Below are 19,449 nucleotides of genomic sequence, written 5' to 3'. Positions count from 1 at the left end.
CCATGACAGTCAGTTTCTTCACATTAGAATTGTGTTATGTGTATTTTATAATGTGAATAAATTGACACGGTAAAGGATGGAAGACATGCAGGAAAATGCAGCTATAGCCACTGGCAGATCAGCCATAATCTCACTGAATGGTGATGGAGGCTTGGGTGAGTGAAAAAGGCATCTTACTCCTTCAATTTCTTATGAATCAACAGGAAATCAAATCAAACAATTGTCAATTATTGAACATTTAACAGTGTACATTCTCAATGTTCTCTCAGCAATGGCCCTTAAATTGGTCCCAACACCAAGGATGCAACTGTTATCACCAGCATTTCATTGTGTTGCTAATTTGGGTCAACGCATTCCCCAATTAATGCCAACTAAAATTGTAAGAAAACTAGCAGCATTATTCGAATGTGAAGCACTTCCTCTAAGTGCTCAGGACTAGCTCCTGCTCAATCAGCGAAATCACAAAAATGGTGGTTGTTTCATGGACTTATTTGATAGAATGTTTGGAGTTTTGAACAAAATGCTATTGATCAAAATAAGTTAGTTGATCATGCAAACCATCAAGTCAACTGACTTCAGTAAAGTGAGATAAAGAAATACCACTTTGCACAAACAAAATGGTATTCTAAAAATAAACAGTTCTATTGAAGCTACCAAGAAACTAACTGAATCTGCACAAGAGGGTTTTCCATGGGAGACTGGTTAGCAAGATGAGATCTCACGGAATACAGGGAGAACTAGCCATTTGGATACAGAACTGGCTCAAAGGTAGAAGACAGGTGGTGGTGGTAGAGGGTTGTTTTTCAGACCGGAGGCCTGTGATCAGTGGAGTGCCACATGGATCAGTGCTGGGTCCTCTATGTTTTGGCATTTACATAAATGATTTGGATGCGAGCATAACAGGTACAGTTAGTAAGTTTGCAGATGGCACCAAAATTGGAGGTGTAGTGGACAGCGAAGAAGGTTACCTCAGATTACAACAGGATCTTGATCAGATGGGCCAATGTGCTGAGAAGTGGCAGATGGAGTTTAATTCAGATAAATGCGAGGTGCTGCATTTCGGGAAAGCAAATCTTAGCAGGACTTATACACTTAATGGTAAGGTCCTAGGGAGTGTTGCTGAACAAAGAGACCTTGGAGTGCAGGTTCATAGCTCCTTGAAAGTGGAGTCGTAGGTAGATAGGATAGTGAAGGCGGCATTTGGTATACTCCGACCAATAAAAGAAAGCATTAGTACAGGAGTTGGGAGGTCATGTTGCGGCTGTACAGGACATTGGTTAGGCCACCGTTGGAATATTGCATGCAATTCTGGTCTCCTTCCTATCGGAAAGATATTGTGAAACTTGAAAAGGTTCAGAAAAGGTTTACAAGGATGTTGGATAATTTGAGCTATAGGGAGAGGCTGAACAGGCTGGGGCTGTTTTCCCTGGACCGTCAGAGGCTGAGGGGTGACCTTATAGAGGTTTACAAAAATTATGAAGGGCATGGATAAGATAAATAGACAAAGTCTTTTCCCTGGGTTGGGGGGAGTCCAGAACTAGATGGCATAGGTTTAGGGTGAGAGATAAAAGGGACCTAAGGGGCAACTTTTCCCACGCAGAGGGTCGTACATGTGTGGAATGAACTGCCAGAGGAAATGGAGGCGGCTGGTACAATTGCAACATTTAAGCAGCGTATGGATGAGTATATGAATAGGAAGGGTTTGAAGGGATATGGGTCAGGTGCTGGTAGGTGGGACTAGATTGGGTTGGGATATCTGGTCGGCATGGACAGGTTGGACCGAAGGGTCTGCTTCCATGCTGTACATCTCTATGACTCTAAGAGTTTGAGAAAAGAATGCACACAACAAAGAATAAAATCACCGGTAGGAACTGTTGCAATTCCTGCCATTTTATAATAGAAAAAAGGGAGTGCATGATGAAATGGGGTGAGAATAACATTGACCAAGACTGCTTTTAAATCATCTAACATCTGAAAAGAACAGTCCTTAGAAGGGTTGATTGTGAAGCATTATCAGCAGAGAATTGTCTGAACATCCTTGTGTATCGTCCTTAATCAAGTTTATAGCAACTTACATGAATAAAATATTAATCTTCTCCAGAATTTCTTGGATCCTCTATTTTGCTAAGTAGTTCTTTTAAAAAGCACATAGCACTTAAACATTTAGCCATTTAGACAAACTCCAATGTCAAGTTCAAAGCAAGAAAAGTTGATAAAAGTTATATATTGTACTGTAGTGTTTAATTGACTAATTAAAGCCTAATACATATACTTTGCCAATATGAGATTTTAAAAATGCATTCAACACTTACCACCAATAAAGGCTATTTTCCAGTTGGACACACGTGTATAGGGCACAACAGTGCAAAGATATAATCTTTTCTCCTTGCAACTCTGGAAAAAATTGTGCACTGTGTTCTAGTTTAGAAGCTACTGAACATAATGTCTCATCCACCCACGTGGCAACCTAAAACAAGAAGAACAACTGAGATATTAACAGCCTCCCATTGCATTAAAAAACTGCCACAATTAGGCTATCTATACACAATTTGGTCCATTTCACGTGTTTTTGTTTTAAACTACATGATATTTAATTTGGTTGTATAGTACTTGAGTACTGCTGAGAAAAAAAAAAGTTATTTTGTCAAAAATTTTCATCTTGCTTTCATCAGGACTTTTCACAAGAATAAGATATCAAGAGAAAACCAACATTTACATTGCATGAGAGGAGAATTTTGATTGGTCAGTAAGTAGAGACATTGACATGAATGGGAAACCTGGGTATTGCTTAACTCCAGTCATTTAAAGCAGACAGGTCAATTCTGAGTGGTTAGACATTGCCTTAAGAAATGAACCAACAAGCAGCTGCTAACTATTTTGGCGAGTTGAATAACTGGATTAAATCCTCTCTCGGCTTCAAAATAGCATGCCAATATAAAACAAATCAGTGGGAATTCATGAACTGATCATTTTCAGCCACCAAAAAGCACAAGCGAAAACATAAAAATGCTCAACATATACAGCAGTCAAGATTAATTATTTAAAACCAAAGCTGTGTACAAGATTAGATTAGATTAGATTACTTAGTGTGGAAACAGGCCCTTCGGCCCAACAAGTCCACACCGACCCGCCGAAGCGCAACCCACCCATACTCCTACATCTACCCCTTACCTAACACCACGGGCAATTTAGCATGGCCAATTCACCTGATCTGCACATCTTTGGACTGTGGGAGGAAACCGGAGCACCCGGAGGAAATCCACGCAGACACGGGGAGAATGTGCAAACTCCACAGTCAGTCGCCTGAGGCGGGAATTGAACCCGGGTCTCTGGCGCTGTGAAGCAGCAGTGCTAACCACTGTGCCACCGTGCCGCGCATCTGGAAGTTAAGTACCCAAACAACAAAAAATGAGATTTGGTGACAGTTTGAAACAAAAGTATATTTTTAATCACGTTTCAATTTAATTATACTTACCTTGCTGTTTTCTGTTGTAACTGTAGCTCTAATACTATTGGCAGCCAGAAGGACAATTTTCTCATTGGTTAAACTTAGTTGTGTGGTTCGAGGATGGTGCACAGAGGGATTCTTTAGGGTATGAAGATTTAAAAATTCAGTTAGCACAGAAACAATATACCATTAAACACTAATCAGAGGGAAATAAAATTAGACATATTCATACCTGTGCATTTCTGTAAGGTTCGGATTCATTCCACTTCCATTGATACAATTCACCTTTGCTGCTTACAGCTATAAGCTCTGAGTACAGAGCGCCAATAGCTCCAAATTTAGTACCATCCTAGGGAGAAAAAAGGGATTTGAACGGTTTAGCTCTCACGGACTTGCTTCAAATGTCTATAGAACCCACTTTTCCAGCAGCAACGTTTGAACTCGTCATTGTGGCATATCCTCTGACCTGGCAATGTTGTTAAATCTATACATGCATGATACAGGTTGAAACTAAAACCTGCTACAAATTTTAGAGGAAGAGTTATAGATTCTATTGCAGATTTCATTCTAATGAAGTCTACTTCATTAATGAAATTAATCCAGTCTCATATTAAACAAATATCAATTTTCCCTGAAATTTATTGACCATACCAGAGATCCGAAACATTTTTCTCAAAATAAATTTGGTTTCCCATTCTCTACAGTCAAAGAAATAAAGGCCCTATAAAGATAACAAAATAAATTTGCATTTTCCTTTCAATCCTGAGACGCCCACACCACTCAATTCCACTAGAACAAAACTATATAATTTATTTTCCACCTCAAATAAGAACAAGCAACAGTTGGACTTATCCTAAAAAAAAATCATTTGCCATGTTCGCTCCAATTTTGTTATACTAAAAATTAATTGACATTTTATGCTACTCAAGTGGCTCATTGATCACTCATGGAACTGAATAAACAAACCTGCACATTTCCAGCTGTGATCTTCCTAGAACTCAAATCATGCACTGTAATTTAGGTACAGAACAGATGAAATGAAATTTAGATGTGCTAAATTATGCCAATAAAAGTTTGTACAATTTTAGTTTTCTGCCAATTGTAATATGATGGAAATGAAAGAAAAGTTTAAAAACATCAGCAGGAAAATTACTTCATTGACAGTTGAATGTCAGAGAGTTCAACTTCATGCTTGCATGCTCAATTTCCCTCAATTAGAACATGACACGAAGCTAGTAATATTACTCAAACTGCCAGCCATGTTTCAAATTAGCAAATAAAGTGTATTAGACTTATAGCGATCACACTTAATCTGAATTTAACTCCTTTACCCAGACAAATCTTGGTCAGATTGTTCATAAATTTATAAAATGTTACTGCATCATACTGCCACTACCAAAACCTAGTATAAGCTTCAATTTCTTTTTAATAAACTCACCCGATCAGGCCACCACTGCAACTCTTCTCCCAAGGAGACAGGGCTTTGGACCGGAAGGCTTTTCTTATCCAAGTTTGATTCACCTTCTCTGCTTGTGGAGCCTCGTTCATTATCAAATGAGGAACCATCAAGCCATCTCCTTTCACGTAAACGTAAAACTGACTCACGTTCACGCAACAGATCGGAGTCTCTCTCTAAGGGAAGAAGGAGAACTGGTATGCAATGGGGTCACACCAGTGGAATAAAAATAAGCCAATCTCTAGGAAAACCCTCCACAGTACAACTAAAAGCAGTGTTACACAATACAAGTGCGTAACAACTCTGCAGTACGCCGAATTGAACATAACGAGGACTACCACTGAACGGACAGTCACTTCTGATATATGTTGTGATTGCTCTCCCTCCCAAAATAAAATTTATGCTCACCCAAACTACCTACCATTCCAGGTCAATAGAACACTGCTTGTTAGTATAATGTCAATGTCTACTTGTAAATGACTGCTAGAAGGCATTCAAGAACACTGAAGTTGAATGTTGTCCAGTTACACACACTTCTTGGAAGGAAGGCCTTCAATTCCACTCTCTCTCTCTCTCTCTCCTTTTATTTTCGGCACAAGTACTTAATTTTAACTTTGAATGCAAGATTACACAATTGAATGCCAAAATTAAAAAGTTAACGTTTTTAAAATATACAAAGTATTGTATGTTCTTGCAGCTTGAACATATTACACAAACTACAAATTTCTTGCTTTGCTCGTTCACTGACACCTTTTAATTTGGATCAATTATTGTCCCACAGTCCAGTACTTTCTTCAGCAAGGAAACAGCATATTCAACCTTGGCACCAGATTACAAAAGTGTACTTACGCATTTTAAATTAAAATGCACAATGTGCAACAGTTTGTTTTAACCCTGGAGCTGTACATTTGAGTGGAAATGAGGACAAAACCAAACATACTGATTCATGAAGGTTCATCTATCACTGCATGGACTGAAGTAAAGGTTGGCTTTATAAGCGATTAACAATACTTCAAATTTCACTGCTATACAACGATGCAAAGGTATGAAACCCTTTCTTCCTGCACCATGGCAAAATCATGAATACATCACTTTTAAAACACTAAGAACAACTAAGGTATCAACTGTTATATAATTTTGACCTGGTTTGGATCTACACCCGGGTAAAATTAGAGACCCATCTGACCTGTTCTGAAGTCTGCCTGACAGCTGTCCTGAATCAAGGGCAATTAAACACTTGAGAAAAGTTTAATTTATTTTGCTGCGAAAGTGCAAAGTAATTACAGTAGTTGAATTGGAAGTCTCCAAATCCCAGGAAGATGTTGAGAATATCGTGTTGTAAACAACTGAGCTTTAAACTGTCCATTTAAATCTAAGACAAGAGTGTTTCGGCATTGAAAATCTCAAGGATAGCTAATTGCCATTACTACCCAAATAAAAGACCCATGGGATTCATGTTATTTCTGAGAGGGGAAGGGTTTCAAAAGATATCCCTGAAAACTCTCAAGACGGTTAGTCTTCCACAATCCAGCAGTTAGAGGTCAGGTGTCTGAGTGCAGAAACATACAATACAACAGAGTCTGCGTTAGAGGGAGAATCTCTAGCAAAAGACATTTACTTTAGCAGATAGTACTGGATTTAAATACTACCGGGCTGAGAAAGGAAAATGAAGAAGCAAATCCTCAGGAGCCAAGAATCATTTTGGACAGGCCCCAGGAGCATTGAATGTCTACTTAAAGGGCAGCATACCAAATACATGAAACATGGATCGATTGGGTTATGTCCCAAGCAAAAACAAAGTTCTATGTTTTAAAGTATAAGTTGGCTACAAAAAAGTTCTTACTATCTTATTTGTACAGTAAAACATGAAATCTTGTCACATCATTCTTTCATATTTGAATTGGAAGTTCCAAGTGTTATTTTTAAAGTTGCCAGTTTCTACGCAGGTGAGGAAATAGATGCTCAGAAGTAAGCATATCAATACGATCAAATAGTTTTATTTTGTTAAACCAATTACATAACATAAACAGCCTGTACATTTAAGAGAAGAGCTTAATGAAAATTTAGAACATGAAAATGTGTAAGATTCTTTAATTGTACATTTGTCTTCCCCTTATAATTTCTACTTTCAGACAAAGCACACTATTTGTCCTGATATAATACCTTAGTGGACTTCAGTCAGAATAGTTTTGGTTGTCTCACAATGGAGCGATACTAGCATGTTATCAAAAGTACGGAGGAAGGGTGCTGAATTAATTCCCAGTTTAAATCATCTTAGTTATCAATGCAGCTGAAATGAGTTGAGACGTTATATTTTAAAGGAGCACTAGCATAGGGAGATCTGTTCAAATTTTACATGAATGATTGTGTCTGAATTCACAATTTGCTCCAACTTGACTTAATGGAGATAAGGGGAGAACTGAGTTACAATTGGAAGTCACAAAATGACATGATGACATGAAATGGCTGTTTCCATAATTCTAATTCACATAAGTTTGGACATGGCACTATTAAATGTCTTTATGCAAATCTGGATTGGTTTCTGGCAGAGGCAGAGATCACTTTCACTGCATAGATCACATAACACCAGGTTATTATAGTCCAAAAGGTTTATTTTGAAGTACAAGCTTTCAAGCGCTCTCCTTTGTCAGAAAAGCTTGTACTTCCAATAAACCGTTGGGACTATAGCCTGGTGTTGTGTGATTTTGAACTTTTGGTCACTCTAGTCCAACACCAACACACCACTGCATAGACCAGTATGGCTAAAGCTATCTCCTTTTCGAGTTTTAATTGTATGGGGGACAGGGGTCAGTGAAGAATTTTCCCAGTTTTTGGAATACAACCCACAAGATGCACTGGGTTTTTCGTTCCTTCTTGGAATATATGGATTGGTACCATAATATTCTTTGAATGGACCAGAAATACTAAAGAAGTTTTCCTGTCCATTTACTTTCCATATGATCACCTATGAAATACCAAGTTTTTTAAGCCTTTAATATTAATACCAAATAATGCTGAACAAAAGTAGTAAAGAATGCAGACCAATTGATCAGTTGCAGTTAAAGACCTAAGTAAATGTAGGAACTTTGATAACAAAACACTGAACTTGAATCTTCTAGCAATATCTTGAGGAGTGCACAAACCATGAAAGACTACGATTGGGAGAGGTAATTCTCTCAAGTCTGTGTTAAGATTTTAAAGAAAAAAACATAGATGGAGTTGCAAATTCAAAGTTTTTATCTACAGTTGCTATGGAGATATTCCCAGTCATACAGTTGGCCCACATTACAACTAAGAAATAATGCCCAAATTCATTCACTACTCTTACCATCAGAAGCAAAGTGCAATTAATTTTTGAAAGTGCAGGACAAGGAGGAAAAACACCTAGAAAGATATAGAAAAGCTTGTAAAATTATCTTGGCTTCAAAATACCTCTTGATGAGCCTAGTCTGGAGAGAGAAGAGCGACGGAAGGAAGGATAACCAAAATAGCTGATATCTTCAGAAAACATAGCATCAGCATCTATGATGACACTCGGATGCGCAGAATGGATATCTGCATCCAGTAATGACATAAGATCCTCTGAGAAGGGAACACAGCAACATCAATAGTACAAATCTAATGCAAAGTAAATTTGTTCACAATAAAACTAAAATGAGGAGCATTTGTTCCTTCAACAATAGAGAAAACAACCTAGCACTGGAAATCGTGAATGGAACACAAGGGATCTTTGTGACATTCTCCATGGAAGGATGCGCAATATCTTATATAATTTTAGCACAATGCCATTTCAAATAATTAAGTATGACCAAGCATTTCTTGAATAAAATTATTAGGTGCCCATCTATAGAAGGTGTAGGATCAATCAGGAACATTTGAGAAAAAAGGAAATGATATCTGAAAGCCTGCAGTTATATTACAAAGAATGGGTGACAGCATTTGCAAAAAAAAATATTTTGTCAGAACATTATCATCTGAGAGGGGTGAGGGGACTGGGGAATTTGGGATGGAAGGAATCTGATTTACAAAGCTTTTTCAGAAACAGCAATTTGAGACAGTTGTGAATTACTTGAAACATGGGTATGCACCTGACATGTGAACGTTAGGTTCCTTGATACACACTTGAGGCCTACAAAAAATAAAAATCTGGACATGGTCCAGCAACATACTCCTATTTTGTTAACTCTTAAAATGCGAGTTGATCAAAGCAATCTTAACCTGAAACCAGAGTATCAAGCGCACAAACCTCCAGGTAAATATGATTCACTTGCTGTATCATCACCGTCATCTCCATCTTCATCATCACGGCTGAGTAGATTGTTCACAGCGAGGTTGACATCCAAATTAGTCCGTTGTAGTTCCCGAATAATAACACTTCTAGACTTGCCTTGCAATACAACTTGCGCCTTTTGACAAGGTAAATGATAAAATTAGTATGCAGTGAAGAATTTAGTTTAAAATGAAAATCTGAGTTGCAGTTTCAAATAATTTAAGATTTGAAAATAAACATTGGAGAGATTCTGAACACATTTATGGCAAGACGATGTCAACTTTCTAAAGACAGACAAGCAGAATATTTCAGATTTGCAGCATTTCACAAAGATAAAAAGTACGCGACAGCTGTCATCGACATGCCTTGAATTTTGTCATTTTAGGCATTCCCAATTATAACTGTCTCACCACTGATGGATTTGTATTCAGTTGCCCAGGCTGAGTTTTGGAATTCTTTCCCCATGCCTTGCCATCTCAATCTTGCTTTCATTCTTTAACGCACTCCATTAACGCTACCTTTTTGCCAAAGCTTTAGGTTATCTGACCCAATATCTCCCAATGTTTTATAATGCTTCTGTGAAGAACCTCTAGATGTTTCATTACATTAAGATGTACTATATAAAGAAAAGTTGTTGCTGAAATACTCAGGTAGCCATGAAGCATCTGTGGGGAGACTGATTTGGGTAAATAATATGCAATATTAACTATGTCTCTCTGTCTACATGCTTGCTGCCCAGAGTAACATCTGCATTTTTCAGTTTTGCATTTAAAACCAGAAATGCCATTTTGGAAGGTCAATTGAAACATAAAAAACATGAAATGGACATGAAAAATGAGGAGCACTGTTTCCAAGTATCAAATTTTATCTTTAGTCATTTCGTGTCGTGATTTGCTCTGTGCAACTGCACCAAGAAACAAGTCTCTGATCCAGCATCCAACCATTCCATTAAACTTGTTAATCAAGTTTATTCTTCAAGAAAATGGTGAAACATAAGCATCACTAGCAAAGCCAGCACTGACCCATTCATGTCTCAAGATTTATCTTTGGCCTGTTCAGTCTGGTCCATTCCAGGGAGTCCACATTTGGTCTTCTAGAACTGGTTGCTAGTCTCTTTCTCTCTGACTATGGAGAAGCAGCTCATGACTGTCCATGTCTGCCCCCATGCTGGATAAAGGTGATGGTAATCTATAAATCAGTCCTGAGCTCCAGCAAAATGCAATGCTAATTATTACAGTCCAAGTATTCAGAAGCAAGCTTGCAGACTGTACCTCTTAACTGGAAAAGATCCATACAAGGGTAAATAAAATCGGCATTGCAGGGCTTTTTCATTATATTCAAGTTTTGATTAAATATGCTCAACGGTAACGAGTTCCAAGTAGTGTCACAACAATTCATATTTGATTTTGCTTGAAGTACTTCGCTTTTGAAGGAAAAGCTAAATTCACATTCTATGAAAACATCTGGAACAGCTTCTTCAAAAGAGGGCACAAAGTTCACTGTAGATATTGGAGTTTTTTTTTTAAAACTGCTTCCTTTGCTGTCGATTCTATTAGGGGTGTTTTTCACCTGTCTTTGCCAATTATTGTTTGAACTGGTTCATTTGGAGGAAAGTCTACGAACCAGCTGCTCTCTCATTTCTAAAAAGAAAACCCACTTTTTGAGTTCAGGGTTAAACAATATATTTCAAAGAGCGATAGAAAGTACGTCTCATGATTATATGTCCTAAGAAATCAGACAGTAATGAAAAGCTTTAAAGGCAGTTGTGCATGATTACTGATGCACCCACATGTGCCACAATATCATAGCAACAGACTGTGGAACACCCATACTTGATCCTTTTCCCTTTAGAATAAAAGGTGAAAGTTTTTGTTTTCAGAAAACCAAAATAGCAAATTTGGATTTTTGTTTTTAGAATAAACCAATAAACGTTTTTAAGAAATCTGGCTAATTGATCATGTTGTGTTAAATCTGGTGTGGAAAATGTATTTACCTCTTCATCTTGGTAATTTGCCAAAGATTTTACTTTATTTTGTGACTTGTGGAGTTCTGGGCTGAGAGCAATGGGCACTCCTTCAGCCATGGTCTCCATAGAAATCCAGAATAAGGCATTGTATTATAATCACATAAGATGGTACCTTGATTGAAATCTGAAGTCACTGATCATGTAAACAGTTTCCACGAGGCTCCAAGGAACATTCATTTATTTCTTATAAACGGAGGTTCTTTTCTCAACGCATTCAATAAGTTTTTAACTAAACATAAAACTAAGAGTGCAAATCTCAAAACACAGCTTCAAAACCTGCAGCTTTCAAGCACACCACCTTCTGCCCCATCTCTGTGGCTGGTTAACCACCTCTGGCCTTCTCTTAATTAAACCAATGTAACATCCGACTAGTTACCAGTCCTTGAGCATAACACTTTCCAGGATCATAGAATCCCTACAGTGTGGAAGCAGACAATTTGGCCCATTGAGTTTTTCGCACCAATATGAAGAGCATCCCATCCAGACTCTACCCATGTCCTATAATCTTGCAGTTCCTATGGATAATTTACCTGGCCTGCACATCTTTGGACTGTGGGACGCAACACACGCAGACATGGAGAGAACATGCCAACTCCACATAGTCATCCGAGACGGGCTCATGGCGCAGTGAGGCAGCAGTGCTAAACAATGAGCCACCCTAAACATCTGTAGGGTTCTTCAAACAATAATTAATCTGCAATTATCTTTCCATAAACAAGCATGTTTGTTTGCTTGCTCTCCTCCTTTCCAAGCCAAGCTGCTCCTCAAAAGTCAGTTTCAAGAAGTACATATTCCAACAAATGTAAAGCAACTTTTAGAAATCCACTGATACATTACACAGTATAAAATGGTAACATTGATAGCAGCTAACAGGACATCAACTATCTCTTACTTCCACAAGTAGGAGGTTGCAAGTCTCTGCCCACGCAAATTATTAAAAAAGATTAATGAAAGGCGGTAAGGACAAGCTAGGGAACTATAGACCATTGAGCCTGATGTCAGTGGTGGGCAAATTGTTGGAGGGAATCCTGAGGGACAGATGTACATGAATTTTGAAAGACAAGGACTGATTTGGGATAGTCAACATGGCTAAACTTGATTGTACTTTCTGAAGAACTAACAAAGAGAATTGATGAGGGCAGAGTGGTAGACGTCATCTATATGGACTTCAGTAAGACGTTCAACAAGGTTCCCTATGGGAGACCGGTTAGCAAGGTTAGATCTCATGGAATACAGGGAGAACTAGCCATTTAGATACAGAACTGGCTCAAAGATAGAAGACAGAGGGTGGTGGTGGTGGAGGGATGTTTTTAAGCTTGGAGGCCTGTGACCATTGGAGCACCACAAAGATTGGTACTGGGTCCGTTACTTTTCATCATTAACATAAATGATTTGATGTGAGCATAACAGGTATAGTTAGTAAGTTTGTAGATGATACCAAAATTGGAGGTGTCGTGGACAGTGAAGAGGGTTACCTCAGATTACAATGGGATCTTGATCGGATGGGCCAATGGGCTGAGGAGTGGCAGATGGAGTTTAACTTAGAGGCGATGCAGTTTGGGGGGGGGGGGGGGGGGGCGCAAACACAGCAGGACTTATACACTTAATGGTAAGGTCCTAGGAAGTGTTGCTGAACAAATAGACCTTGGAGTGCAGGCGCATACTTCCTTGAAAGTGGAGTCACAGGTAGATAGGATAGTGACGGCAGCATTTGGCATGCTTTCCTTTATTGGTCAGAGTATTGAGTACAGAGGTTGGGAGGTCATGTTGCAGCGCTACAGGACATTGGTTAGGCCACGTTTGGAATATTGAGTGCAATTCTGGTCTTCTTCCTATTGGAAGGATGTTGCGAAATTTGAAAGGGTTCAGAAAAGATTTACAAGGATGTTGCCAGGATTGGAGGATTTGAGTTATAGGGAGAGGCTGGGGCTGTTTTTCCTGGGGCATCGGAGACTATGGGATGACCTTATAGAGGTTTATAAAATCATGAGGGGTATGGATAGAGTAAATAGACAAGGTCTTTTCCCTGGGGGAGCCCAAAACTAGAGGGCACAGGTTTAGGGTGAGAGGGGAAAGATTTAAAAGGGACCTAAGGGGCAACCTTTTCATGCATGGGTGGAAGCACGTGTGGAATGGGCCAGGAGAGGAAGTGGTGGGGCGAGTATATGAATATGAAGCTTTGGAGGATATGGGCCGGGTGCTGGCAGGTGGGACTAGATTGAGTTGGGATATCTGGTCGGCATGGACGAGTTGGACCAAATGGGCCTGTTTCGGTGCTGTACATCTCTATGACACCTGTAACAGTCATAAGAATATATTAAGTGGTTTATCTTGCACCCTTACACGATTACAGACCTTAAATATCTCGAAAATAATTGTTACATTCAACATATCCAATTCCGTGTTTAGCATATTTACATCACAATCTCATTGCTTGCCATCAATATCTAAACTCAACTATTCCAGAGCAATGAGGCAGTCAATTTATAAATCTATATGTACATTATACACAAAATGCATTTTAAAATTCTAAACCCAATTAAGAAACAAAACGTTGAAACTGTTTCACATCATATTTTGACTTTTATTTGTTGTTCAAACGTAAACATGAAATTTCACCATTCGGTAAAATTGCCATAGTCTTACCAGACGATCGGACTGCTCTCTTATTAGAGTGTGAAAACCGGTGGTGGTTTAAGCTGAGAGTAACCATTCGTCAGGCAAGGGAAGAGGCTGAGAAGAAGGGTCTTTCTTGGTAATCTCAGCTAGCATAGGAATTGAACCCATGCTAGTTTACAGACTAGCCATCCAGCCAATTGAGGTAACTGACACATGAACCGGGATCATAAAAGGTATTGCTAATCTTATCAACTATATTCATTTCATATGGAATTTAATACTTAATTTGCCAAACACTCTAATCAGTGCCGACTGATGCTCTTTCTTAGCGGCGTTGATTAACAGCAATCTGTACGGTACCATGCAGTACACTAAAATAGGCCACACACTAGGGAGAAGACCATTACAAGCTAAATGACATTGGTCAGCACAATGAGACAAAGTTTCCTCCCCAAGGCAATACTGTCACATTACCTGTGAGATAAGCTCCTCTGGAATAACCGATGCTGGTATAACTGGTTGCGGCTGGCTTCCCAAAAGTCCAGATCCTCGATCCCGTCCAGTACGTATCACTCTAGTCTGCCTCCTGGAGTCTCTTGCTCCTGTTGATGATCTTCCAGAAGCACCACCACTCACTCCAGAACTCCAACGGCTCCTAGATGAACAATTCATGGAGACTGAATTAGCTTAAATTAGTTTAACTGAAATTAGAAAGGGATAAATGTGAAGATTCATACAAGAAACCTGTAAACACCATGAGAGATTACAAAGTATGAATCACCTTCAGAGCTTCTCCAGGAGTATTTTATGCATAATAATTCACTCAAGTTTTATAACTTTTAAATAGCAATGAATAGAAGGGTTAAAGTAACGCATCAGCCAATTGCAGCTTCGAACAAATGCTTTACGTAGCCTGGACAAACGAACTGCAAATATGACATTCAAACATGCATTAAATAATGGGGAACTTTGGTCAAATTCCTCTAAACAATTGTCAGTGTATGTTGATAATGAAAATTCCAATAGTAAAATCATACAGCTTTAAGATCAGCTGTAGTCAGGAGGGAGGGAAACAATTTTACAAAAGCCTTTTTCCAAGCAAGATGCTGACTGACAATACTTCTGCAAGATGCCCAGCTGTAATACGCATTATATTGCTGATTATCCGCAATACATCTGAAGAAGTTCTTTCAGACAGAGGGTAAATCAGCCTTAATTGGGAAGTGTGGAGGAATCATGGCCACGCTTGGTGGACATCTCTAATTGGCAGGTAAATTAGCTCCCAGATTTTTGGTAAACATTGGTTTGACTATTTTTATGCAATAATTCTGGTTTGGTTAGAAAATATTCAGGTGCACGGAACCATAGCCATGGTAATGAGAAAATGTGTACAATAAACAGCTGTTTGAACTGGCACTGTATATCAGGTGACAATGATATTTCCCAAAACTCCCAAACTGCTTTGCCTTTATAAGTGTGTATTATTGTAGTTATATTGTCAGGATCCCAGTACTTTATACTGTTTAAAATTACAGTATACATTTTAGTAATTGAAATTGTTCACATTAGTACATCATTGACAAGTATACCCATTATTTTATAGACATGTTAAATCCTATTTCACAGATCATTTACAAAGTTTCACAGTTGGAATTGTTAATGGATGCACAGTAAACATTTCAAGTCATCTGCTTACAAATGAACAAAATATAATATTTATTGCTCTGCAAATCTTAAGGTGTGTGGCAGTGTTAGAAAAGCAATCACCAGGATCCCCATTCATGAATTCAGAAGAATATGCTTGTGCAAGTACCACTTAATTGTCACTCCACACCCAAATGAATTGTTGACAAGTAATTGGTAAGGTACATTAGCAACATTTAGCAGCAGAAAGCCCATACACAAGGGGAAAACCAAGCATCCCATTTTAGCTGTGAGGAATGGTAAGTCACATTCCTAAATGCATCAATGACATGCGCTATAAATAACAGCTAAAAATTACAGCAAGCAGTTTCAAAACAATTTTTAACCACCCTAGTAATGCATTTTTTTTGGCACATGGGTTGACTTGTAGGTCATGTAGACCTGGAACCCTGCCAAAACTTACCCAAGGGGGTTGCCTGCCAGTCTGCCCAGAGTATCAGAACCAGACAGAAACCATGGGGAATCACTACTCCTGCCTGGCCTGGAAGTCCTTCCTGTGCCTGAACCACTGCTCAACTTTGAACTGGAAACAAAGATGGGAGATGGGTTATAACACAGGTATCCCAAGCCTTGCAGCTCAGGGACTTTACATTTGCTGTAACTGGTCAATGACCAGCCAGAGCAACACCCTTGGGCAATTTTTAGCACTGCAATGTTTACTCTAATTTTTGTTTAAATTTTTCATGGTTCACAGTCATGTGTAAAAAAAATTTTAACACATGAAAACAATTTCTGCCTTTGCGTTGAAATGGATAGTTTTCTTTCTTTCCAGCTCAGAGCAATGTTACAAACTAAAATCAAAATGTAAAACAACTCACATTAAGCTTAGTTTTTTTTAAATCAAAAGGAGCATAGCTGGACAGAATGGATTGTATAACTACGAGAAATTAACTAAACTTAATTCAAATGCCTGTTCACGCAAAAAAAAAAGTCATTAATTGTTTCATCATTATGGTTACATTTTTCTAATGTCACCATTGCCTTAGAAATCCTGATTCATTGCGAACTTCATTAAACGTTATAATTTTACTTTTTTTTTGAAGACAGAAATCCATCTTCAGAAAAGGCAACCTTCAAAAAGAAACCAAAAATACTATTTTGATTATGCTTCATTTTCACAGATCAACAGAAATCAAAACCTATTCAGATTCAAAGTTTTTGGAGCACAGTTATCACCAGTATTTTGTGCTTATGGCAATGGCAAAGATCCATCTTGAACATATTTAAAAGCAACACAAGATTGCTATGGATACTGTAATAAGTGGATTGCTGCAACGACCAGTTGCATATTTAACTAGATATTACAATCATTCATGGAACAAATTTAGTCCAAATATATCATTTAATTTAGTTCTAACAATTATGACAAAAAAAGCTCAAAAGCTGACCAGAAAGATTCTCTTAAACCAAAACACAGAATTCATAATTTCAATCACTGTTAGTCAGATTATTCTGCATCTGCTTATCAATTAAACACAAAATATGATGCTCAACTGCAAAGCTTTGCAAAGAAAAGCTATACAATTTGTCTCCCTTCAGTGTATATCCACATAAAAAGTTACTAGTCTCACCATCAAAAACGTCAACACTGAATTTGCATGCAAGTATAATTAGATATTCACATGCATGCCTTAAAAAATACTCTCTCACAAACTGAGTATATCACAGAACTACTCACCCTTCACTAGTATCTGGTTTCCCCAGTTCCAATCTGTCTGGCTGAACAGCAAAGCTAATTCTGCAGATGCGACCGTCCTGGTATAGTTAAGGAATCGGGATGGCAAAACAAAACATTCCAGCATGAAATATATTGATTTTTGTAACATACATAAATAATTAAGCCTATAAAAACTGCATTAAAAAAACTAAAGCTTAAATTCACTTTGGTGAATAATGGTGAAAATGGATGAATTATTAATTATTTAGTAAAATAATTACAACCTATTTATTCATTCAGGAAATATGGGCTTTGCGAGTTGGACCAACATTAATTGCCTCTCACTAATTATCCTTGGGAAGTTGGTGATGAACCTCTGGAGTTTTAGTGTCTGCATAGCCACGTGATTGTTAGGAAGAGAGTGCGTTCCAGGACTCTGACCCAGCAGCATTGGAGGAACAGCGATATATTTCCAGGGGAGGAGAGCAAGTGGGGAAATTTAGATTGAGTTGAATGTATGTCACACAAAAATCAGTAATTTTAATTTTCATGACATCAATCTAGCAACGTCAGCAGTTCAAAACCAAATGACCTTGCCTCAAACATGTAGACTATAAACATAGTCTTCTAGTGCAATCATTTTATAGAGTAAAATTAGTAAATCTTTATTAGTAAATCTATTATGCCATTAAAATAGCAATGGACCAAAAAGCAAATTTGTTTTCTGTCATATTAAACATCCATTATGTTTGGAAAATCATTTTACCAGGGCAGGGGTGAAACATATTGTAAACACTGCACCTTATACCCCAAAGTTGACCGGCTAATTTTGTCCATAACCATTTCCTAGACCAAATAAAACACTCAGTTTAAGAACTCAAATTGTCGTGTGCTCTTTCCCACTAAGAACTGAATGAAAAATCATCTGCACTCAACTTATCTTCACCAGTTGGAACTTTCAGAATATGAAGGTGCCTGGATAAGGTGGAGTTGGAGAAGATATTTTCACTAGCATGGGAATCTAGGACCCAAGGGCACAGCCTCAAATTAAAGGGTCGACCCTTTAGAACAGAGATGATGAGGAATTTCTTCAGCTAAAGGGTGGTTAATTTGAGGAACTCATTACCACAGAAGGCTGTTGAGGCTAAGTCATTGAGACTGAGATAGTTTCTTGACTGATGAGGGAGTCACAGGTTCCAGGGAAAAGGCAGGAGAATGAGGTTGAAAAATACCAGCCATAATTGAATGGTGGTGTAGACTCGCTGGGCCGCATGGCCCAACTCTGCTCCTTATAGTCCTCACAGCTACGTTCGTCTGGTTTTTGAGATAACCTTACTGCTATTTAGAGACAAATCAAAAATTACCCAGCTGAACCTAGGGTGAAATAGCAACCTGGTATGACAAATTGTACTATACAACATCCTAATATCTTCCATTTGACATTATGATTTTATAACAAGGAGCTTCTCTGCACTGGAGGGAGAAAGGCTATTCTGATGACATTTTAGTTTATGCATTTAAAAAGAATGTACTCAATCAGATCTCTTTTACACTGCTCAGACTACACTGAACAGTATACTGTTAAGATAGAAGGAGTTATAAACCATAACAGAAAATCTACTCTGTTGTTACGGTGAATTCAAGATGACAAAATCACAAAAAATAATTCAATTTCTCTCCAGACTACATGGTAAATAATGCCCTGACTCTATAGTATTTATTTTTTATTGACTTACTATTAATGGCATCTCTCTGATGCAAAAGAAAAATTGTGCAAGAATTGGAGCATGACAAAACCATAAAATATGCTCCACGCAACTTTTTAACACACACAATGAACATATTGTTATGGTCTGAGAGTTATGTTTCCAAGGCCAAATTTAAAGAGGTGTTCAGAAGAAATTTCTGTGCCAACAGAAAAACCGAAGCTCACCTATAATCTACTGTTGTCCCGATTGCAAAACAAAATCACCTTGTGATTTCTCGAAAAAAATTCTATTCTCCTCTGAAATATTCTTCTGGGATGAGACTCAGCACTTATCTGGGTCAGTGAAAATCCACAGAGATCAGATCAAGAATAGGATCAGTTAATAAAGTTTGCAGTAAAAAAAAACTGCAAGCTCACTTCTGCCTATTGAAGAGCTATAATGTGAAAAGAACCAAACAAGATAACCAAGTTGTATTCCTAGTTGATTACTTTCTGCCAAGTAGCAGGAACGCTATAACACCTGCATTTGAAGTAAACAGGGAGAAACCACGGGGAAGTGCA

The 19,449-nt window shown here is 38.1% G+C and overlaps 1 protein-coding gene across 7 annotated transcripts in view; it reads right to left on the bottom strand.

Annotated features, from left to right (window-relative positions):
• The window catches only part of ubr5 (ubiquitin protein ligase E3 component n-recognin 5), a 167,208-nt gene that overhangs the window by 109,980 nt on the left and 37,779 nt on the right, over positions 1 to 19,449 (bottom strand). For 3 of the 7 annotated variants that reach the window (XM_043688514.2, XM_043688515.2, XM_043688518.2), the window contains exons 4-12: positions 17,202 to 17,278; positions 15,927 to 16,046; positions 14,294 to 14,474; positions 9,151 to 9,310; positions 8,337 to 8,486; positions 4,887 to 5,098; positions 3,681 to 3,797; positions 3,476 to 3,586; positions 2,313 to 2,467 (exon numbers count right to left, since the gene is read on the bottom strand). In XM_043688514.2, coding sequence (XP_043544449.1) covers positions 2,313 to 2,467; positions 3,476 to 3,586; positions 3,681 to 3,797; positions 4,887 to 5,098; positions 8,337 to 8,486; positions 9,151 to 9,310; positions 14,294 to 14,474; positions 15,927 to 16,046; positions 17,202 to 17,278 — 1,283 coding nt within the window. The remainder of the gene's footprint in view (positions 1 to 2,312; positions 2,468 to 3,475; positions 3,587 to 3,680; positions 3,798 to 4,886; positions 5,099 to 8,336; positions 8,487 to 9,150; positions 9,311 to 14,293; positions 14,475 to 15,926; positions 16,047 to 17,201; positions 17,279 to 19,449) is intronic. The other 4 variants (XM_043688516.2, XM_043688519.2, XM_043688517.2 and 1 more) reach the window with 3 other exon arrangements.

Source organism: Chiloscyllium plagiosum, unplaced genomic scaffold, assembly GCF_037043375.1.
Source record: "Chiloscyllium plagiosum isolate Xiang-an unplaced genomic scaffold, Cpla_swu_hap1 HiC_scaffold_4, whole genome shotgun sequence".
Lineage (NCBI taxonomy): Eukaryota > Metazoa > Chordata > Chondrichthyes > Orectolobiformes > Hemiscylliidae > Chiloscyllium > Chiloscyllium plagiosum.
The sequence above is the reverse complement of the archived record's forward strand: the minus strand, read 5'-3'. Positions and strand labels throughout refer to the sequence as shown.